The sequence below is a fragment of the Rhopalosiphum maidis genome, chromosome 2 (genome assembly GCF_003676215.2).
Source record: "Rhopalosiphum maidis isolate BTI-1 chromosome 2, ASM367621v3, whole genome shotgun sequence".
Classification (NCBI taxonomy): domain Eukaryota; kingdom Metazoa; phylum Arthropoda; class Insecta; order Hemiptera; family Aphididae; genus Rhopalosiphum; species Rhopalosiphum maidis.
In genome coordinates, this window is record NC_040878.1 from 83,589,339 (window position 1) to 83,614,703 (window position 25,365).

A 25,365-nucleotide genomic window follows, 5' to 3' on the forward strand; every position below is an offset into this window, starting at 1 on the left:
GGCATAACGATTTAACACAACCAAGTAGGTTAGTAGTAAACAATTATTGAAAAATAATTTTATTTACTATGATTTATCGACATTTATAACTATCTACTTTTGTACTTTTGTGAAAATCTTTTTTTTATAAATAATAAACGACTGCCTCAATATAATCAATATACAGTACACAACTTACTGTGTAAAATAATTAATCAGCGATATCATTCGTTAATCTTATATGCGTATGTGAATAATACACGTATACTATAGTATAATTCGTTAACTCAAGATAAGATAAATTATATTATATAATAAATATTTCATGTACACAGTTTTAATTTTTCTGTTTATTGAAATACACAGATCTAAAGAAAATAAATCAAAAATCTATGTATAATTATTATGATACAAAGCAAGGACCACGCGAATGCCAAAGAGTATTCTGTTTATTTTCAGCGATACTTAATTAATATCGGACGAAAATATGTTATGGAACAGCTATGCTGCAATAACATAAACAACTGGACGGATACACTTAGACGGACGAAAACAACGCGACTGAGATGAAATTTAATATAATTTTGAGTACAGCTCAGAGAATAAGTAAAAATAATAATAACAACAATAATACATCGATATTTAATAGCGACTTTAGGAGTTCGCACAATTTCGGGGAGGGATTCGAACAGTTCACAACGGTTAATTTCACTGATACGAGTAATTTGGTAAATAACAAACTTAACTAATATATTGGACGGTAAAAATATATAAACTCAAAATCGGGACGTCATACGAACGGTTATTAATTATAAAATTAATTTTAGTAACGAAAATTACACAAAAAAACATCTGTAGAAATAATCAATAAATTAAAGTATTACAACATTATCCTTGACCAGCGTATAACATAAATCTAGAAAAATCCATATTTACATTTTTGAAAGAATAAAAAGTAATAAAAAAAAAATGTACAAAAAACCATACAAATTGTATATATTGTAAATCACATATTTACGCAGGACCTAGTAGATTTTTCCGAATATAGATTTCTATAGACGCTTTTTTTGTGTTAGATATTCACAAAACCTGTTGTGATATAGTAAAAACGTATTACATTGATATATAAGTAAAATTCTAAAGACAATGTACATAAAAAATATCATGAAAAAATTCACAAATCGCAAGAACATAATTAAAATTTGGTTACACGACGAGTTACGTCTTACGTACTATAATTGTATTCACATTGCAATATTTAATTATAATAATATTATGAATAATTATAATATAATATACGACTTATAAATATACAATGCTAATTTGCGCTACACAATATATAAAAGTATTAATAATCTATTCATAAAAATGCCATATAGGTACTCTAGTTTCAAATAGTAAATCGAGTCGATGTGGCCAATATATTATCATTACAAAATTCTATCAAACGGCGATAGAATTTATAATAATAATCGTTCATTATCAGGCGAGTGGGCGGAGAGGTCTCAAAAACGATAAGTTGTGATATGCCTGTGTATTTCGTATAATAATGTTTTTTTTTTTTTTTTTTTTAAAAAAATTAATATAATAATATATTTTATACATTGTAAATGTATTTACGTCTTATCGATACGGTCGGGCACACACTCACACACACACACACACACATACATACACACCTTTGAGAAAAACCTTCGGTACGACTATTTCACAGGGTTTTCGTTTGGCTCTACAGACTCGTCGACTAGTTGCCCCGAAAAGCGTATATAAAAAAACAGTCGAGGAAAAAATATTGTTTCGTATAGTATAACGATCTGTGTGCCCACATATTTTTTACGTGAGCGTTATCGATGTGCGGTATCGCGAGTACCGTATTGTGTAGGCGCTGGTAATATACGCGAATTACGTTGACGTATTGTATCCTAAAAAGCGGAGTGCCGTGTCGTGCGTGTGTGCGGACAGGGCACGTCGGGTCACGCGTCGTTACGCGCTCCTCGTCTGGCGAGTGGATTTGTTGTTGGCGGTGGATTGATGTGGGTGTAAAAAATAAGGGACACATTATATACACCGATCTAGATAATAACATGTACGATACATCGATTTATTTTAAAGTAGCTCGCGCGGAGTGTGCGCACCCTAAGACGTACATGTATATTATAATATGGCAAGACCTGTAAAAAATATAGCGCGTCACGGACAAACTATGAAACAGAAGGATAATATACTACGTCCGAAAGTTTTTGGCAACGTGAATTGCAGCTGAGATGTTTCCATTGTCCGGACATGAATTATGGGGTGGATAAGCCAACGTATTATAACGATACGATGGTTTACCTGTAAACCCGGTGGACGATGATGTGAATTATGTCGGATATGATAATACGCATACCACTATATATATTAGTTTATACACGAACGAGTCTTTCATAGTACACACCGTTGAGAATAGACTACAAAAATGTCGTTTGGATAGGATACAGATAATATTATTGTACGTCGTAGATTTATCGATATGCGGATAATATTATTATCTCACTTTCATCTAGGCGATTTGGTAGGTAAAATCAATTTATTTTGTTATTATTTCAATATAGTTGAAATTACGTACTTGACATTATATGAAATGCCCAGGGCTTAATCCAAAAATCGACTATTTTAGAATTTAAAAAGTTCTAATTCTAAATTCATTTTAATCGCTTAAAATTGTAGAAAAAAAAAATTAAAAAATCTATCATCATTATTATAGTAAGAAATCGTGAATCTGGTGTAATTTTATAGACATTTAAGAACCAATAATTATTGTAAAATTACGAAGAAATAAAAAACTGAAATTGGACGAAATCGTAATTTTATTATTTTAGTATGTGTTTTTGGTTCCAAATCCGTATGACGAATATCTCAAACGTATCTTTGACATCGTAATCTTGACATTATTAAATAGGTATGCAAAATACTTCAAGTACCTACCATTTAAATAGTACTCTACTAGATCAATTTTAATAATAAACGCGAATATGTGAGTTATTTAAATTAGATTTACCTAGATGTGCAAATTTGCAATTTAATATATCCATTAAATAACTGGCACGATAATTATGTAGATACTAGATAAAATGATGATAGATGAGAACTTTTACAAAACAGTTTTCAACACTGGTCTTAAAACGATATCGCATTCCTTACACTTTATGTTTACACTACAATATTATGTTCATGTCTTCGGACATGAGTCGTTGAACGACGACAAACGAAACGTCAAAGACATTAATAACCACTGCTCATTGGTATTTGGTGACATACATCGCCCATCGAGATTTACCTGTTCTGCTCAACGTCCCGACAAGGCTATAGCGTATACATTTTCTACTTTTACAGTGATGGGACCCAATCTCAGCTTATTCACTGTGCGTACGACGTTCGATTTCATACTTTGCGTGTAACTTATTTTAGTGAATTATTTATTCTGATGTCGTATTATTATAATTTATAATATATCAGTATATCGTGTATACCTCGAACGATTTGAATTAGCAATCAACGGGTCACTGTCGCTTAAATACAGTTTAATAACAGTTTTTCAATAGAAACGAGTCCTTATCACAGTAATCACAAGATCGACACGCGTATTTCTGGCCGAGTACTAATATACTATAAACATACATATAGATACAATCAATATAATACTATCAATAAATAAATGGCCATCAGATTAATCTATCAACGTAGGCATATACTATATATGTATTATAATAACGAGTCTCTGAAATTGTAATATTATTAGTTATATTACATTATATAGGAACTAGAACACTTGGCATAGACATTTATATATTTATTATATTATTATATCATTACGTATATTATACAACTGACTAAATTAAGTTTTGAGATAAACAGTACATATTACACTACACGATTGTGTATTCGGACGTGTTTAGATTTATTTACACGAGTTATATACACGTCGAACTCGAGGGTATTTGTAATTCGCCAAAAACAACTCTTGACGAATTTTGCGATCAACATATTATGTATTCATGTACTTCTGACTTAAATTGCTTTTACGGATCGCAGGCACGTCACAAAAGTTAAACAACGGAAACTATAAAATAATAATAATAGACACGATGAAAAAGGCGCCGGAAATAAATAATCAAAAGGAAGTAAGTGTACATTTTTCTTTGATACGTTGTACTTCTAGAATAAACACGACAGATTTATGACGTTTGTCTTTCAGAAACAAACTTTTGATTTTGTTAAAATACTTTCTAGTTAATATTTTTCCCAGTACAGTATGTAACGATTTTCACAAACGCTTTTTACAATTGTAATATTAGACAATCGGTAAATATTATACGCCGACGTCGCAGCAATATCATAATACTTAATTGCAATCGTAACTCGCATAACTCTCGATTATATGGATTTCGAATTATGCCGCGTATCACGTATTATGAATTGAAAATATTAAATCGTAAAATCAGTTATGCGACGCAGAATGTTGTAAATAATTCGTATTGATTTTAGTGTATTTTCCGCCATTAAACTAACCGACCGAATTACTGATAAACACCAGACACTGGTAAATATTAATATTATAATTTTTACAAAAACAACTAACCCCCGATGGCGGAAAATCGCGGTCATAATAATTGGTCGCTTTTTACCAATCGTGAAATGTTTATTTTGAACGCCGTAGGGTCGTTTGCGTAACGTAATAATATGATTATATACGAATTACACAGGTGCCTATGCTTTGGTGAAATATATTGACATAATAATATACATTTGCATATTGTTTGGCTCAATCGGTTAACCATTAAATATTACAATATGTTCATTATCGATCGTCGTGTATAAATAGCGCTTACTCAACACCATCATTCATCTGCCGATTATTATTACTATTATTATTATTACTGTTGTTGTAAAACGCAAACAACTTTTTTCGCGGATCGTCCGGCACACGCGTATTATAGTTTTCATGTGATATTATTGTCGTGTACGATGCGAATAAATGCCATGTCGATTTTTATACTATTATCGAGTGTTTCGGAGCACATGCGATACACTATTTACACAGATACGCCGTAATAACGGCGCAGGCCCGCCGCAACGCGGAAAAGCAGTTTTCGGTTTTGTTATTAGTCTACCGCGTCAGTTTTGTTTTCACTACAAATCGGTTAACGTTTTATAATGTTATTGAATCGAGAAATAATAATAACCACAATATGCAATCTCGAACACCCGCGATGATATCACACTCTCTATAGTCTTACACGTCGTTGCGACCGAAATGACAGCAGTCGGGATAACGGTTAATGCGTATCATTCCAGAATGTTTTTGGTTCCGTTGTCGACGCGAACATCCGGACTGTTCGTCATAGTAAATCATTACGTCTCTCGCCGTCAGACCGCTAACACATTAATAACCGAGTCGACGCGAAACATCGAACAAATCGATATCAGGTACGTCCGTTACGGGTAAAAAGATCTGAGATCGATCAGTGCAGGTTTTGGCCAATGTTCGTATACGGTCATAACGTCAGAATTTCTGATCGTCCCCCCGAGTCGACGGTTTGAAAAAGGGCCAGTCGTGCGGTTTATTACGATCTTAAAACAATGACGTCGCCAGAATTCTTTCGCTCGATACTACGGACAGACGTCGATCGGTTTGGACGGGAAAAAAAATAAACGTGCGGTCCGTTTTACTCCGCGACGCGAAGCACAAGACACGCAATAATACACAATCGCGTTCGTTCGCGTTCAATTGGAAACTGCAACCGACTTCAGACGATTTGTTTTCCGTTCGGTTTCGCGCCACTTTTATCGTTCTGAAATAAGATCGTAAGAGACTATAATATATTCGATCGAAAGTGGTGTTGTTAGAAAAAAAAGAAATTTAAAAATATGCTCAAACGTAAACCTAAAGTCACACACACACACACACACACGCATAATAATAGTAAGTGGAGATGTTTATTACTGGGAGACGGTGGCGGCGGCGGCGGCGGCGGCGGTCGCCACTCCGCGGTCTCCCGGTGAGCAATTATCGGCGTTCGGCGGTGTCGACTCGGACGAGTCGCGGTTACCGGCGGCACCGCCGCAGCCGTCCACGCCGTTTCCTAACAACCGCTGTTCGACCAGATACTCGTCGTCGTTGTTGTTGTTGTTGTTGTTGTTGACGGCGGCCGCGGTCGTCGAAGTCGCGGCCGACTTGACCGCGGCGATCGTCTTGCCGCCGTGTTTGCTGGCCACGTCCTCGACGGTGTACTCGGACTGGTTGCCGTAAGCGTACGCCATTTCGGCCACGCGCGAGTCCACCGACGACGAACCGCCGCTCGAGTGGTCGGCGGCCGCGAGCTGCAGCTGATGCGGCGGCGGCGGCGGCGGTTGCGCGGCCGCGGACGCGGTCGGCCGGCGGTCCGCGGTCAGGTCCACCTGGGTCTGGCTGCTGGGTTCGAGCACGGCCGGGTTGACGACGGGTGCGGCCAGGCCGCCGCCGTTGGCCAACAGCGACGCTTCCCGGAACTCGCGACGCAACATCTCGGCCTCCATGTCGAACTCGTCGTCGTCGTACTCGTAGTCTATCGATTTGGCGACCGCCTCGGCGGCAGCGGCGGCAGCGGCGGCGGCCGTCACCTCGCCAGCCGACGCCATGCAAACGCCCTGCAGCACACACGTACACATTAATAACGCATTTATTATTTATTTATCTTAATGTCCTTGAAAATCTAGAAAAATTACCTTAAAAAAATGTCCTCAAAATGTATTTGAAATAGTATAAAATTTAAAATAATTACATGACATGTACATAAATAATTTATTTTACTTCATTTATCAATAATATAATAATAAATAAATAATAATTCTTTATTGTCACACTGAATCACGAGAACGTGCTTCAGGTTTTCAAATAGATATGCCCTCCTGTTGTCCGCTAATAAGTTTTTGTAGATAAAAAAGCTCCTTTTTCATATATTCTAAGCATATAAATATTTTGTATTATAAATCTACAATCCATAATCTTTAATTTTAAATTAAAAAACACCAAAAAAGACTTAAAACCCCTGAAATGCCCTAAAAGATTAGAAAAATGACCTTAAAATCAAAAATTGTCAAAAAATGCGAAATAGAATAATTTCTTATTCCAATTCAAAAATACCTAAACCATATTTGTAACAAAACGAGCATCGTACAGAAAGCTTCAGAAAAAAATGCAAAGTGCATCGAAATCCCAGCCCTATTTATTATTATACTACACTGTTGTTTTTTTATCGACGATAAGTCATTATTTAAAATTTTTTTTTTTTAAATTTCGTTTACGTTGTTATTATAGTATATCTTTGTACGAGCCCATCACTACTGAGAAGTGGCGGATCTATAGGTGTTTCGTCAGGGGGAGAGGAGGAAAGTGGGTAGATTTTCAAAAATATATTTTTACGATACGTCAGAAACACATCGGTCTTAGAATTATGTAAAAAACACGCCCCGTGACTGGGTGGTGCGAATGTTCCACCCACTCGTCATGATTTCTGCTACCGAGTCTTATGTGATATACCCACGTATATACTTCCCCTTATAATAGTAATCGGTAGACCGAAAAATATCTCGTAGGAAGGAAATATATAGTAGTATATACACTCTTTGATGTATACTCTCATTGAGTATATATATTTATTAACACTGCTTTAGTCTTGTGTGATCGTCTAATTTAATATATATATATATATGTGTGTGTGTGTGTGTGTTTTGATATACGTGATAGAACGGATATTTGGTCTTGTCGACGCTTTAGTTCGGTAAACCGAGAAGTTATATTCGTGTAAAAATGCTTGTGTATTGCAGTACAATTTAAAAATGTTAATAAAGTATATTGTATAATGTCGTTTACTTCTTTTGAAAAATGCGTTTATTGTTTTCTATAGTAAATTAAATAATCTATCAAACCTTATTTGACAATCATCTACTTCAGAGTATGGACCAATGAATTAGGAAACAATCAAAGACAGGGTATAAAATATAAAAAGCATCAAACTACACAAACGATGGAGCTCATAACAGCATAATATATACATTTTATATTCATTAAACTGATTAGTGATTGGCGAAATTATCGGGGTTCTTTATGGGGGGAGGGGTGGAGGGCATAGTGTCAAATATCTGATTTTATTAGAACGATAAAGTCGAAATTATTTGTGCGTATTATGTTTATTGGCATTATTCACGGCACTTTATTTATCTCGAAAAATGTAGACTATAAAAGATGCAGTGCAATCGTATTCAACGTTTTGTGTACGCAGTGTGCCCGTGGGAAAGAGGTACGATTACTAAAAAGTTTACCATTTCATACAGATTTTTTAAATGTTGAGATCTCTGGTGAAAACATACTATTTGACTTGAAACCGTGTATGAATATAAATATAATGTTATGAGCACCTACGACTTACCTAATATTATACAGTAGAGATCGTATAGGGATCGTAGATTAATGCACTATGGTTGCAGGCAGTTATTTTTTTTAACAGTAAAAGTCAATGTGTATTATTATCATAACTACAAAGATAAATATGATAAAAACGGCGTCCAATAGTAATAACCAAATATTGAGCCTCCGGCGAAGCGTTAAAATGCACTTCCAGCTGATGTTATGTTTAGACACGTACAAAAGAGTGATCGCATCCTCCCTCCAAAATGCTTTTTTTATTTCAGATTTACGGCTGAGGCGTAGGCACTTACGGCATGACCGTACAGCAACGTTTATAGACATACCGTATACCTAACTAAATAACCTAACCAAAATGCTAGTCTCAGAAAAATGTTTCAATGTCGAATGAGTATACACGTTTCATGTATTTTATCTTACGCCTTTTTTCAATACGAAATAGCGGTGTTGGTAATAAAAATATAAAAAAAAAAAACCCGATACTGCAACAGCTGTTAGCTGCCTTAACCTATACAATTATAATATTATACAAGAAAATCGATTAGAATTTAATTTGTAAACGCTTTGTTTCTGATTGTTAACACGCCGTATTTACAGCTTTAAGTGCTTCTATTGTGTATATATATATATATAGTCTATGTGGTTATGCACCAATGCCATTATAAACTTTCGTATATAGGCACAAGTATAATTAGTTGCACGAATATTTGATATAATATGTGAAACATTTCGTACTCGAGTACTGAATAAAATATTAGACGGGCACGCCTCTTAGTTAATGTTTGACAAACGTGCGTTTTAATACTAATATATTACCTACTTGTTCCCATGCGTATTATACGCCTAATCATTTCTCAAAAATTCAGTACGTCATGTGTTTTATGCAATTAATAGTTTATTATTCAAACAACTCAAAACGGTGCGATTTAAAATAATTGGCCTAGGAATATTAATGCTTAGACTTTGATAAATTTATTTTGTCATTAAAAGTATTTAAATTATTTTGTAATAGTTCTATTCAATATAAAAAATAAACACATCGATTCTTTTCATAATGACGAAACTGTTATTATATCGAACGCGATATTTGACCGAAAAAGTTGAAAAATATTATAGTATGTATTATGTAAATAACCGAACTAAAAGAGAAGTAGTAATGGTATGTAGATTTTGTATTCTTTATTTCTGTGCTAACTGAAAAGCCAGAGTTCTATAGATTTTACAATAGTATTTCTTTTTTTGAACACGTCCATTAACATTTTTCCGAATAAAAGGATTGTTGCAAGAGTTTCACAAGCTTCTCTATAAAGTGGAAATTCGACACATCGAAACAGTGAAACATTACTGAAAAAACAGTGAAAAGTATAGAAGAATAATGAATAAGAGATCAATATTATATGAGCTAGTGATAGATTTTTTGGCAAATCTATTGACTGACTAATGGTCGTTGGTGGTTGCGTTTACTGCCAAATTGTAATACACCCATTTTATTGGCTCACTCCAATCCTGTGCATCAAACTTTCTTAACTAAATGTGATACTTCATAAATCATACAATATGTGCATCTTACTCGTACACCTAAATGTTTTATGATTGTAAATAATATGCGACCTACGTAATGCAACGTACCATCTACATACATTAACTAAACATATTTCGAGAATAATTAATAATACTATAGTAATAAATCAAACAGTTTAATCATTAATTTTCTAGAAGAACATTTGCATAAAGTAGTTATAAATAAATTAAGCTAACGAGGATATAATGTGTATGTTAAAATATATTTTTAGGTTGTAATTTGATCAACTATATTATAATGTAATAAGAATGAGAAATATTGTTTTAGCAAATTTCGTTGTAAATGTGAATGCAATTATACTCAACTTTTAAAATATTTTTTTCCTTTGTGTACACCAATGCAAATATATAAAATATGCATTATGTACCAATACAGTGATTGATTTTTTTCTTCTGTTCAGATTCTTATTATTATTTTTAAAAGTTACCATAGCCATTAATCATAATAATAATATTACACAAAAAGAGTTGTTTTTTATGTTCGAAATGCTGTTCTGTAGTATTTCGGTGGAATTAAAAGTGTAAAGTATGAACCTCATACTTATAGAAAAAAACGAAAAAAATTGGTAAGCAGTAATCACGCATGATGTAATTGATTTTTACTTTTATAAGAAGCTACCTCTGTGTATATAAATTAAATTTGTATAATGAAAACAAAAAAATGAACGGCAATTAGAGACACCTAATGTTTCATTTTTAAATGCTTTTAAACGTGACTCGAATGAGGATAAAATAGCTAAATTAACATTCGCAAAATGTATAAAAGTGCAAAAAAATACTTTATGGTACAGTATGTTGTATTATTAACAACGTCATAATGGATAAATAATATTAATGAACGATTGTTCTACCTTCTACTTCTTTTCGCAAATGATCGCGAAAACTAAGTAAAGTCTGAATTTGGATTGAACGGCCTGCAACTAATTTCCTAACGCAAAAACAATAGTTGTACCTACTTGATGGTTTCTTATTAATTTACCATTAAACGTTGGTAGTCAAATAACCGTGTGCAAGCAGATTAGTGCCAAAGTAGTGTTCACGCGGGGATTCGTTTCTTGGTTTACGGCCAAGTATTTTAACCATTATTATTATTATTATTCGAATTGAAACATTTTATCGTTTAAAAATAAAACTACCAGAAAATTCAATTTTATTATGAATTCAAACGAGTGGAGATTTTTATCTAATGAAATGTGTAATAATTTATATTAAGTGAATTTTATAAGTACAACATTTCGCCGATATGTGGAGGAATGAGGTTTTTATTGATCGTTATGTAATGTACGATGAGACGGCTAACGCTAAGGTATAACTGATATAACGTATCATCGTGATCGGATTAACAAGTGACGGGTTTAAATAATTGAGCTAATGGGCGTGAGAAATTAAAAAGAAGTTAATGATCGTTGTTTCGTGTTTAATTTAATTATATCAACACGTATTTATACTTCGTGTTTTCAAAGAAACAATGATATATTTTAAAAACTAATATATACATATATAATAGTATTTTAATATTAGGGTTAGGATTTCAATTCATTTGCATTTTTTTTTTGGACACGAATACACGATGTTTTTCGAGCTACAAATGAGTTTAAAGTACAAACTTATTCTAGAAACTATTTTTTTTATCCACTGTTGAACGCGCATGGTGAAATATTTTCTTACATAGGTGGTTTTTGGTTACTTATAATTGCATTTCGTTAAGTACTTGACTAACGTGATTAGCATTTACCTAGAGAAAGGCATTCTCTAAATGCGAATAATAAAAATAATATTGTAATAAATAATTAAATATTTAATATGTTATGCGGTTATGCCAATGGCTGACATTGAATTGAGTCCCACAAATACTTTTGGGTTTAGTCGACCAATATTGTTAGGTTGTTCGAGTTGAGTCCCTTCAGCCTATTATTGATATATATTGATTGCTTACATTGTTTTTAATAATAATAATAATGTTTTTAAAATAATAATACCAGTTATGTGTAATATAATAATGTTAATAATTAAACAGTGACTGGTAAAAAATTAAATGATACAGATTTCAAAAAGTCAAATCTCCAAATTTGCTTATTTATTTATTTGTTTGTCAGCTCCCGTAAAAATGTTTCTTTTTATGGTCTTTTTGCTTTGCTTCTTAATTTTATATTTTTTCAGAGTGTATTCTCAAAAGAGTGTCCACAAGAATAAAAATATTTTGATGTCTCGAATGAAAAAAAGCATTTAATTTTCAGCGAGTTTTACTGTGTAAGTAGTTATGGCATTTTATTTATACGGACTCAATTCGAAGATATCGAGATAATAAGCTGGACTCAATTCAAACACATAAAAGTAGCATGTACTCAATTCAATATCACTGATGTCAATATGATGAGATAAATATTCAAATACAATTGGTTTAAAAATTATCAATACAAGTTACATAAAAAATATATTTTTGGTAATTTAAAACATATTGTAACGATGGAGACAATTTGTCACTACGCGTGACAAATTAAGTATGTGTATAAAAAAATTAGTGGCTTTTAATGCATACGTTTTTGGGGAATACTTGTTTATATAAGGAATATGCAAAAAAATTCACCTTATTAATGACGTTTAAAAATATGTATTTTTTGTTTTTGTCTACAAGTTGAAACCGGGTTAGTGGTTACCGGTCAATAATATACAGAGTGTCCCGCGAGGATTTACCCATTGCGATATCTCCTGAAATATCGGAGATATCATAATTATGGTTTCTTAATAAGATTCACAGAGACAAAAACTACAAATATTTCATGTTTTAATTTATTTTTATGTTTTGGTAAAAAAATTAAAAAATGTATTTTTTTATTTAATGATTTAAAAAATAATTGAAGATAACCATTTTGTAGAGTTTTTTTTTCTGAAAATATTGACGTTTTAACATTTTAATTTCATAAATTTTCTGATTTTTAATATTTTTCTAGTTTCGAAAAAACTGCGAAATTATTATTATGTTTATGTCTTGCCAAAAAATGGGACAAGATAATAATATCAAAACATTAAATTAGGTATTTAAATTGTGGACTATGCCATACTCAAATTACCAACAAGCCATAAAATATTAACTATTACGTATTTATACGTTGGCGGACAAAACACCTTATTTTTTACTAAATTCAAAGTAAAAAAAATACATTTGTTTTATCTATTTATTATAATTATTATAATATAACCGTACTTAATTCTGGGTATAACAAAAATGTACATATCGATATTTTGTACAATATTTATTAACTTTATTTAAAAATTTAACAATGTTGAAGAAATAAAATATGACGTTTATTGCGAGCCACACTGAAACCCGTTCGCCAGCCGTACGAGCACGCGGGCCACATGTTTGATACAATGATACCACTATCGTAATAAATAATTTGCAGTTTTTTCTAAACTAGAAAAGATATTAAAAATCAGGAAACTGATGAAATTAAAATGTTAAAACGTCAATATTTTCAGAAAAAAAAACTCTACAAAATGGCTATCTTCGATTTTTTTTAAATAATTAAATAAAAAAATACATTTTTTAACTTTTTTACCAAAACATAAAAATAAATTAAAACATGAAATATTTGTAGTTTTTGTCCCTGTGAATCTTATTAAAAAACCAGAATTATGATATCTCCATTATTTCAGAAGATATTGCAATGGGCAAATCCTCGCGGGACACTCTATACATTATAATATGCCAATTGTATTAAATAAACACAAGTCAACTCAATATTTTTATATATAAAAAAAAAATTCTTGTATATATATTATATATATATCAAGAATTAAAATATTTAATTATTTAAGTGAAATTTCATATTTTTCATTACATTAAAATTTTAATCACAATTATTATAATGTGTCTATGCGTAATGAACTTACGCAATATAATCTCTTCTTGGCTTAAATCAAAATCAAAATAAATATTTAAAATGAGTGGGATTAAAAATGATATAAGGATTTTGCATATAATATATTATTAAAATGGGCAACGAAGGAGACAGCTCTGTAGACACTATCAGATATTTTAATCGAGTGAATAATGTCTCGGAGAAGTTAAACAAAATTAAGACGCACGGTTTTCTTCCTCTATAAGACGGCCACGTGAAAAAATTCGAGATATTATTATTTAACAGTGCATGTAGATGTATACGTATATACTGTACACGGTAGATAGAGATGCCTGACAACAAAAGGCTAATCTTTTCGAGCTTTACTGTTAAAGTTGAAAGTATAGTCATTCTTCGCTGGAAAAAAGTCGTGTCAGATAGATAACGAAAAAAAAATGTACACGCCTAAAGCACAACATAACATTCGTCGTGTTCACAACTGAAGTCGAAAATTGGCAAGTTTTAACTGATTTACTTTCGCCGTGTATACATAATAAATTATACTAGAGCGTGCAGAGTGCGTTTTTTCGTCCTCGCTGACCTTTAGAGCACGGTCCGTTCAAAAACATGGACCGATACGTATATACCTGTATAAGCCGACATAACAGACCTAATATATATATATATATAGTTACCTAAACATTTTAGGAAAAGGCAGTTATACATATATAAATAGAAAAAAACTTAAAAAACCATTGATACTGCCCGTGATTGGGACATCAAAAACCCTTAGCATCGTCGGTCGTTGTTTATACGGTATTACGTGTAATTTATCTCGACGACGGGGACCGAAGTTCGTATAACAATATGTGCAACGTGAATATAATTATAACTGCCGGCAAAAAGGTTGATCGTGAATACCACATAATATTATGCATTACAACTATTAATAACTCCTCGAAAACAACTCGTATCTTGTATACTGTATCAGCTCATAAGTACAAGAACAAACTTTGAATACACTGCACAATATTATGTTAAAACAATATGGTAGCCAGAATACCTACCGGCGCTTCACGGTCTAGTCCCACAGAAAGCATTCTCAAAGTATTAAGTGAAATAAAGCCACTCAGCATAGAACGCTATAAATTAGCCAAACATCTAGAAACGAAATTCGCTAGAAATACGTAATACATATCACGTCGTGTAAGGTTGTTGAACTAATATTTTTAGCGTGAAAAAAATTGACTAGAACGTTATTATCTCTTCACGGCGGATGTCAATTATACTAGGACATAGCACCTCAACATAAGCTATCGACCTCGGTCTCGTGAATCTTTCTAAAAGCTCTATTTAAATTCTTTCTAACATTTTTTTAGAAATATTATCTTTTTACACATACACAAATTCACCATACTTTCATAATCGATAAATTATTTATAATTCGCGACGAAGCATCACTTCGCAATGTTCCATATTTTCAGCCGACGCATTTGCGAATCAACAAAAAACACTAGATATTGTTCGCGATAAAGTATTCGGGGACTTCGCTATATTTTAAATGACTTTTAGCGTATTAGTCAGCTTAAAGTACACGTATAACCTTTTAGATTTAGCTAAACTCAACTCAAAACATATTGCTCCACATTAAAACCAGAGTAACTTGGTTAAGTTTATGTGGATTTCTGTACGTTCTTTCGTAGATGTCAACGAAAAAGCTGACTACCACACCAATCAAGCTATCTCATCTCCTTCTCGAAACTCGATCCACATTAAATTTCATTAGATAAAACACCCAATCTTTGTTTGGCGTCTCCCTCGAAATAAAAACACTCGGATAATCGATTGATATCCGATGACAAAAGTGGAGAAACCGATATGTTCTATATATTGCCGAGATCCTCATTTTTAGCATGACTGGCAGCTGATTGCACCTAGAAACTATAAATTAGAAATTGCTCCAATTCACACGGAATGACTATGTGTAATTAATAATAATAACGATAATAATAAATAAAAATATTATCGATTAGATTTAGTCTCTGCAGTGTGTTTCGCATACACTGTAATTTGTATTACTTTCTATTATTTTTACATAAAAACTCGTTGAACTGTTTATTTTTGATTGAGGTAATATTTGTTCGCACAACGTTTTCTGCGGAACCTTGATTACCAAACTGTAATGAGTATGAACGGTTTTCCACTACTGTGAAATAATAATTATTAATAATTGTCACGTTAAACCGGGTAGACCGACGTCAAAACGTTTGTAGTTTTCGTAAAAGAAAAAAAAATAGATGATGTTAAAAAAAAAAAAAAAAACTTAATGCAAGAACCGATCTAAAAATTCCAACCTCGCGAATTCAATTTTACAGATCTAAAAAGATAATATAATATTTCGTATTTTTCAGCGCACGTCGTGGTGGGTTGCGCAAAAAAAATGTAAATCGGTTAGAAAATATCTGCCGTGGACAGAGTACGGTATAAAGTTCGTTCGTTGATGTTTGTATCGCGGACGGTTTTCGTTTTATTTTTGTCGGTCTGTTAATATAGTGCACGAGTCGGCCCGCGTAGCTATTATGATAATGTGACGTCGTCGGTCACCGCGCACAACGACAACGATATAACAATAACACACCCGTACGATACGGATTATGACGACGACACGCCGCGGTAATGTACCTATTAGTTATACAGTTTACTCGCCGTTATTATATAACGGTGAAATAATAATATTATTGTACGGCATAATTAATTACCGGCACTCTTTCCTCGGTTTCCACAATCAGATGGTTGTTTTTCATCGTCAACGTGATAATGCTCCCGTTCAGGTTCGTTTTGTTCGTGTCTCCAAAACGATTGTTGGGCGGACTATTGTACAACAGCGGTGGCAGCGGCGCGGAAGCACCGTTCGCCGCGGCGTAGCAACACACCGCCGCCGACGCCGCCGCCGCGTCATCTGGCATCAGAACGGAATACTGCGATTCGCTGGTCTTCAGCTGGGTGAAAAACACAAAAGCATAATGATATAACATCCGCGAATTATTATTATTATCTATTATTATTATTATCGTCATATCGTTAGTTCCGATGTGCGGCACACGGCGACCGCGACGACGCGCGCACAGGGCGGTATTGTCATCTCGAGTATTCGTTTGATCTCTACTCACTCGTGTACACGACGTGTATTATATTATAATAATTAATTAATAATACCATAATAATATTATAATTTATTATATTCGACTAAAATATCATACGGTATATATTATTGTATTGTTATTCCCGCGCAGACACCACACGATTGCACGATAATTTATGATAATTTATAATATTATATAAGTGCGTTTCTGTGTACTATAATAATTATTGGGTATTAATTCATTTGGCACCTTTCCTAAGTGACGAAAAAAAAAAAACAAAATACTAATTTTGTTGACCTAATAATGGGAGTTTTTAATTTAGGTATACTCCTCATTGACTCCTCATTGTATTTGCTTTATATCTTCGATATTGTATACTTAGATAGTTAGATGTCGATAAGACTTAGCTTTGTGTTGGGAAACAATCTTTATTCAGTATAATTAATTTCTCTTCTATACAACAGTCAAGATTTAATTTTATATAGGTAATTATTTACAATTGCTTTAATTCCGAGCAAAAACAAACAATATGTTAGCGGCAATGCATTTATATTTAAATACAACTAATAAAGACGGGAAATTTCAATTGAATATTTAAAAAAATATCGAATGCATTTTCAATGTATTTTTTTTTTAAATTGTGAAAAAAAATAACGATTGAAGTCTTAAACAGTTTTGCTACTTATATATTATGAAATACGATGAAAATGGTTTTTGAAAATTAATCATGTGATATTGCCTACTTACGTGTTATTATACACAGAACATCTTGTCAGTAAACGAATCTGCGTAACACCTTTAGATTGAACAGTTTTTAATTTATAAATTAAATTATTATATAGTTTGATAATAAAGTCATTACATTTTGCTATTATGATAGGGTATAAGGAATTTTTATCAATGTAATAAATGTCATGTTTAATAAAGTTTTAGTCGCTGTCAGTATAAAGATTAGGAGGGACATGGGATGTAAATAATTTAAATAACTGTTGTGAGAGTAAATTAAATGTTCGACTCTTATAATATTATGTACACAATCTTTTAAGTTAGGTATAACGAATTTGTGAACTTTTTTTTTTTAATAAGCGCGGTTTCTTAAGAAAAATAGTCCTACTATGGTAATAAAGGTATTCAAGATAATAGTACAAATCATTTTTCGTATTAAATAGTTTTTTAAAGTTATTTTAGAGTATTTGTGTAGTTAGTTCAATGTGCTGAGCAGAGTAATAATAATAATGCAAAATATGACCTGGACTGTGATCAATATTATTATATTACATATTTTTATTTTGCGGAAAATTCTCTGATAACCTATGCTTTATATGACGCTTAACGACGATTAATTTACCATGTGCATGTCAACCCCTATGATCGTAAGAAAATAGGCGAGATCACTGTGAGATATTGGTGTGTGCTCCCGCCGGCAGTTCAAACTTTCCAGAACAATAAATTGTCTAGCCACAAGCTGCTTACTTTTTATCTCTCTGTCCCCCAAAAAAACTTTGTATACATCGTCCTTTCCTGACAGTATCTTAGAAGACCTTTGCCAGTACATTAAATTAGGTTTTGATAATTTGAACTGCTATATTATGTTTAATACCTGCTTCGTGTATAACTACGGCTATTGATAATTTACACTTTCGCAAATGCATTTAATAAAACTACCTTAGTTAGTTTCTTTTTCTTCGTTTGTTTCTTCAAACTAGAAAAAAAACTTGAATATTCTTAATCAAAACTGTGTGTCCCGAGGACCAAGCTAAACAATCTGAAATGTTATTTTCGTATTTTTCTATCTATATTTTATTATGTCAATCAAGACATGGAACATTATTTGCTATATTTAATTAGCATAGCATGTACATTTGCGAATTCATGACTTCTCTCGTGTATTACGCTATTTTAAGTAATTTTACGGAAAATAATATTTTTTTTCGCAAACTGATTGCAAAATGACTTACATGCTGGATGAATATATTGCAAATGTTAACAAATAACTCAATTAATTTTTTAGTGTCTTTTATTTTGTGGATAAAATTAACCTAGCTATTATTTAAGACAGTTTTTTAGACAGATTAGTTTTAGATTTTTATAATTTTCTCGCTTTATTTGATTTTAAGCTTGTTCATACAGGTTTTCAAATTCACAAAATAAATAAAAAAAAATTGATATTAAAAATGTCGGCCCTCGTGGTTATTTATACTAAGTGTAATAAAAAAAACCCAACTTATTCAAACGAATATCAAATATATTAAACCATACATTATCCATTAATTGATCATATTTAATGAGCGTTTTACTCGGAATCATATTATTTTGTACGTCTCTCAAATAATATAAATCACATCTCACCTTTGTCGTAAATAGTGATTTCGGTATACTCATCTGCAGACAATGTAGTATCATGTGGTTATTATAACATATTCTTGTTGAAATATACAATTATTACATATCAGTATTTCAACATTGTAAGCACGTTTACGTTTTGTATTTCACTATTAACCTTTTACTGGACATAACTTTGGATTGTTCTACGAATGTAGGTATAAATATAATATGACGTTTACGGCAGTGCATAAATTGGGATTCCGATGAACGTGAAACGTTAACTCACAAAACGTCACACCGTGTAAACAGTCTCTGTCGCAGTTCAGTTATGTATATTTCATTGTAGTTAAATTACACTATTAACATAATCATTAAATAGTGATGTCGACATCAAATACCTAAACCCACTAAAGTTTCGATTTCAACAACTATTACGGTTAACGATTGGTCGTATGTCTTATAATTTAGTAATCGATCATTTCCGTTATCAAAGACTTTACTCGTATCTGATATATTTTATCCAATGTCTTTCCATTTGTAGCTTAGTAAAATCTGATCACTATCACCCGCTGTTAACGATAATTATCTTCATCTTAACCAATAGGTATGACATGTGTCATTAGCATACAGTAGAAACTGTTAATAATGACATTCAAGAGACTATTCAAAAGTAATCGTGATAACCGATTGTCGTTGTAAATAAAATTCGAAAAATCGATTAAATATTTATATAAAAACAAAATTGTGTTACATTATTAATGTGTTATATTTTTATCGCTAAAACGTGATTTCAGTACGTTTAGAATTTTTTTCTTTTTTTTTTAAAGTTATATTATTATTTTAAAATTAAAAATTAAAAACTACACAATGCTTATTAAAACAATGTATTATCTTAGTTCATACTTTGTTTGTATATATGTATAAATATCGTACTTATTTTACCCTAGTTTTCAATTGTAATCAAAAATAATCTTCATGACATCCGCATAGTCGGTATGCAGACGTCATAATAATCGATACAAATTAGTACATACAATATAAGATAGTCTTGCCGAGACCATCAATCTAAGGTCGTTACACCCGGTTTTTCATTATAACCGGTGTCATCACAAACGTTACCTACTGTATATCCGTACATAAATATACAGTACACAACGAGTAAAGAAAAAAAAAAAACGCTAACAAAAATAATTTATAGCTGCAATAATAATACTACGAAAGAAAACGTAAAAGAAATATTTTTATTGACCTATAGTGTTACTTTAAAAAAAAAAAAAAGAATTGCGTTTAGGACTGGTAAAAGGAAAAAAAAAAGGTATAACGATAAAGTAAACACGTTTGGAAAAACAGACGGCAACGGAGACAGGTGGTAGGTATTATATACAGTGCCTGATGGCTGTGCGTAATGTTCTAGTATTTTGGGCGAGATAAAAAAAAAAAAAAAAAGTACGGACGCTATCGTTGTCCGTTGGCCATTTTCTTCCTTCACTCATCAACGTTTTATCTTGCAAAGTTTATAATAGTGTATAAACGATTAGAATATCTTTCGATCATAATATAGTAATTATTCGTCGACGAGTAACAGATACATTTCGTCGAGTTAAATCGAGTATCACTTGTATCGTCGTTTTTCAAAATAATCAGCTACCACCGGGGTTTGAATCAAGCCGCCGAGAATTAAAAACGCCTATCGTGTGTGTATCGAGTAAACTATTAGCACTGTAGTACAGCAGACGCTGAAAGACGTTTAACACTGTACGATGTTGTACGATATTTATTTTTTCCCGTGTAAAACTTAGTAGGAGTTAGTCGTTGGTTTTCATTACGCCTCGCGACGCGCTATTATATTAATTAAGTATCCCATTTTATTATTATTTACCTTGAGCTTTTGTATCTGTGAGTACTCCGACAACCATCACTATTGATTTAAGAAAAAAAAAAAGCTTTTGGCACAGCTAGCAAAATATAATTAATTAATTAAAGTTTTAACTGCTGAGGTTCCTTCCTGGATTTTTTAAAGTTTTTTAGAAGTGAGCTCAGGTGTTCACTTAGATAGTCAAGGTAGTCATCAACTTAATTATTTATAATTTTTCTCGTTTCATAAACTTGATTTTTGTCTGACTTACGAGAGAATATATTTTTTTATTGACCGATAATACAAACATACTCCTCAAATGTAATATATTACTCTACTATACTTCAGAAAGATTAAATTGAGGGATTAGATTAAGTTTGTACTTTTATTATCCTTAAATCAAATACAAGTTTTCTACAGATCATGCGCACTCATCCTACATTTCTACTTTCTTAAAGGATCTCAACTCATACGTATTATTAGTATATTAAACGTATTTTTAATACTTAAAACGTTTGAGTTGATTTATCCTTTATCGATCGTTGGCTAAAACATGATACAATATTATGGCTAATATTTACAATTTAAGATAATTTACGCTTTGAAAAAGTCAAAGAAAATGTTTGAGTTATTTTTCTTTTATCCTAAAACACTTCAATACATCCCCCACAAGTACACTCATCATTTACACGTTATCTGTTCATCTAAAAGAAGTAGATGTTGATTTTATTTCCTTATTATTAAACGGGTCACTTAATTTTCTCGATCTTCGACTTCCTTCCAGCTATTCTCTTTAATACAATTTAGTATCACTCCTTCTCTTGGATTCAATCTTAGTTATACATATAACGCACACATGTAAAATAGTATAGGCACGTCCATATATTGCATATGTTTTTTATCGGGCACTTGTAAAAACTTTGGATGATTTAAATTTCATAAAATGTATCACTTTTGTAGCTATACCTCATAGTTGGTTATTATTACCATTTACATACATTTAGCCATTGTAAATATTGTTTTTTATACACATTTATGTTTAATTACATATACGGTGTAAATATAACAAATAAATAAATAGTGGAATAAAGCGAAAGTACGAGTGATGTTTAATGGAATATTTATTGTAAAATTTTGAAGATTGACTTACAAAATTAACCACAGCTAATTGAAATACATAAATAGCCTTAACATCCATACTAATGGTAGTATATATGGATACTAAAATATGGATTAGTGTTGTCAATTTATTTTCGTGGTATTCGTTACTCCCAGAATTAGTTTGTCACAAGCACTATTTTTCAAATTTTTTATTGTACCATAGCGATTAATTGTTTATTCAAGAATGTATATGCCGTAGAGTGTAGATCTATAATCATTAATCATTTAATCATTCATATAATAGTAGTCTTATGAACATTATTTCCATTACTTTTATTGTATATTTTATTTTAATAGTAACCAATTATGTTTTAAATTTTACATGACGGTCGTAATGATAATAAAAAATATAAAATTGGGTGGTTATATATTTGAATAAATTCTAAAAAAATATGAATTTAAAAAATAAAATAATCCGATGGTAAAACATAGAAATACTATATGTTATAACGTTTTTAATGAATTCACATCATTCCTATATTATTGCAACTAAATAAAATTGTTGTAATGTGAAACGCACAAATCGTATAATACAGTTATACTTATTACTCAAAAGGCAGTATATGAATACAAATTTACAATACACGATTTACTTTTCACAGGTACTCGTCGTATTACTAAATTATAAAAATATATTTAATTTTTACGAACGAATATTATACAACACTCTACACGTTTATAATAAAATATGTATAATATAAATGGTTTGAATAATTGTTTTCATTTTTATTTTTTTACGTACTTTAAAATCGTATTTAAAATTATGTATTCAATGCATTAAATATATATATATATATATATATATTTATTTATATTACCATTAACGATTTTAAGCTGCCATTAATTATATTCATGCAAACTATAATACAAATTTTAAATAATGCTGGTTTTTAATTATAATAATACATTTTACCTACATAAAAGTTATATCAGGTATTTTATTGAAAAATGCCATTGCATATCACATGAAATTTAAAGGTGTGTGGTTAGACTTTTACTTATTCACATAAACATGGCTTGGATCGTGAGAATAGAGTATTCAACGAATTATTAAAATACATAGGTAGTTACTCATCTGAATATACTATAAACAATTAGTGTTGCACAACAATAATGTGGGTAACATTTTATAAAACCATGCGTAACTTAAATGGAATAAAAATTTTTTTTTATATATAAATAGTTAGTTATATATTTAAAATACTTTATTGTTTTTAATATTATTATAAATTATAAAAACTTCTATACCAAAAATATATATATTTTAATTTTTATATTACAATTTATTTAAAAATGTACTTGATATTGTACTCTACAGAGTATACAGTATCATGTATTATATTATACACTATGTATCTATGTATATATAACGTATATGTTACTGGATAAGTAGAAAATTAAGAATTGCTCAAAACGTCTAATTTCAGTGGTTGAGGTAAAAAAAAATTGTACATTTTACGGACATTGTGCATCATGGCCAAATCATAATGAAGTAAACATATTTAGCAATAAAACTTTGAAAACTAAACAGACTTGTTTAATTGAAAATAATCAATATAATCTATTATTTTTCTAATCACATACAAGTGTTACAGTGTACTAGTGTAAACCTTTTGCTGTTAATGATAAATTAGGTTGTATTATTGTTACACATCGACGTCTATCGTTAATGGAGTCAGCGAGTTGTAAGTGCCGGCAAAGGTGTTTCAACGTTAATACGATTTTATGAGTAAAATGAATTGTTCATAAAACTAAGTATTCAATTTTATCATACGATTGTAGTATAAAACGTATGTCATGTATATAATAGAATATATGATATACTAACTGTAAAAACGATTTTTCAACCATTATAATTTTTAAATGCTAAATAAACTAAATTTTTTTTGCAGTGATAAGTTTGATATAAGTTCATTTATTCCGATTTTTTGCAATTTGTAGACTTATTAAAATATAATTATACTGCTAAACGGATATATTCATATTAAAAAAAATAATAATTATTCACATTATCTATATTATTCAGAGCATAGTATATATATTTTTACTGTAGGAAATATTTTACTGTATTATAATATTATCCTGACCTTAAACTGATTTATATCAATAATTGAATTTATATAATTATATTTATAAAAAAAAAATTTTAAATCAAACAAAAAATATAATAAAGAAATATTGAAAATAGAACCTTTTTTTTGAAATTGAATCTACGACATCAAAAACACATTATAATATTAATATTTATAAATGTATTCTTCCTATGAGAATTGATTTAAATAATTTTAAAGTAAAAAAGTTTTAAATCGTCAAAAGAAAACTATAATTTTTATGTCTTGATATGTAATTATTGAGAACCAAAACTAATATGCGATTATATATTGTAATATATTTTTATACGTTTTTGAAAATGTATACATGTTGACTGTTATGCCTGTAAGATGAATAATTGTTGAAATTAAGTACTGTAGTACCTACGTAAATCAACACAGTTTAAAATAACAAATTAAAAATACACAAGTAAAACATACATTGTCACATATTGACATATTATAACGACGAAGTCTTTCTAGTTAAGGTTTGTTTTAATTGTTAAGTTAGCACTTTAATGTAAATATAAATTCACATGCTTGTTCAAAAATAATTTTGTTTAGTAAATGTCGAGAACACGGTAATAATGACTATTGTTGTTATAAAATTAATGTTTTAAGTCAGTAAATAAGGTAACGTTGTGTCTTACAAAAAGTTAAAATGAAAAACCATGTTTTCATTTTATATTTTTAAAGTTGTGTACATTATTATTTCATGATGTAATTAAATTTAAAATATTGTCCAACTTTGTTTTTTTCGTTTATTGACAGGCACGTCTTAAATTTACCAGGTCTAATGTTATAGCATAATAAAAATGTGTTATATATAATCCCGTTTAAAGATATTAACTGCTACGATGGCGTACTTTACAAAAGGTTAACAGATAAGCTTAGTACCTGCAAAATTTGTTTTTAAAAATTGTTAACGACCTAAAACTTTTTT

At 30.9% G+C, this 25,365-nt stretch overlaps 1 protein-coding gene across 1 annotated transcript in view; it reads right to left on the bottom strand.

Annotated features, from left to right (window-relative positions):
- Positions 1-307: 307 nt before the first annotated feature.
- LOC113551723 overlaps positions 308-25,365 on the bottom strand; it is a 29,139-nt gene continuing 4,081 nt past the window's right edge. The window contains exons 5-6 of the mRNA XM_026954142.1: positions 16,608-16,847; positions 308-6,648 (exon numbers count right to left, since the gene is read on the bottom strand). Coding sequence (XP_026809943.1) covers positions 5,962-6,648; positions 16,608-16,847 — 927 coding nt within the window. The 3' untranslated portion in view covers positions 308-5,961. The remainder of the gene's footprint in view (positions 6,649-16,607; positions 16,848-25,365) is intronic.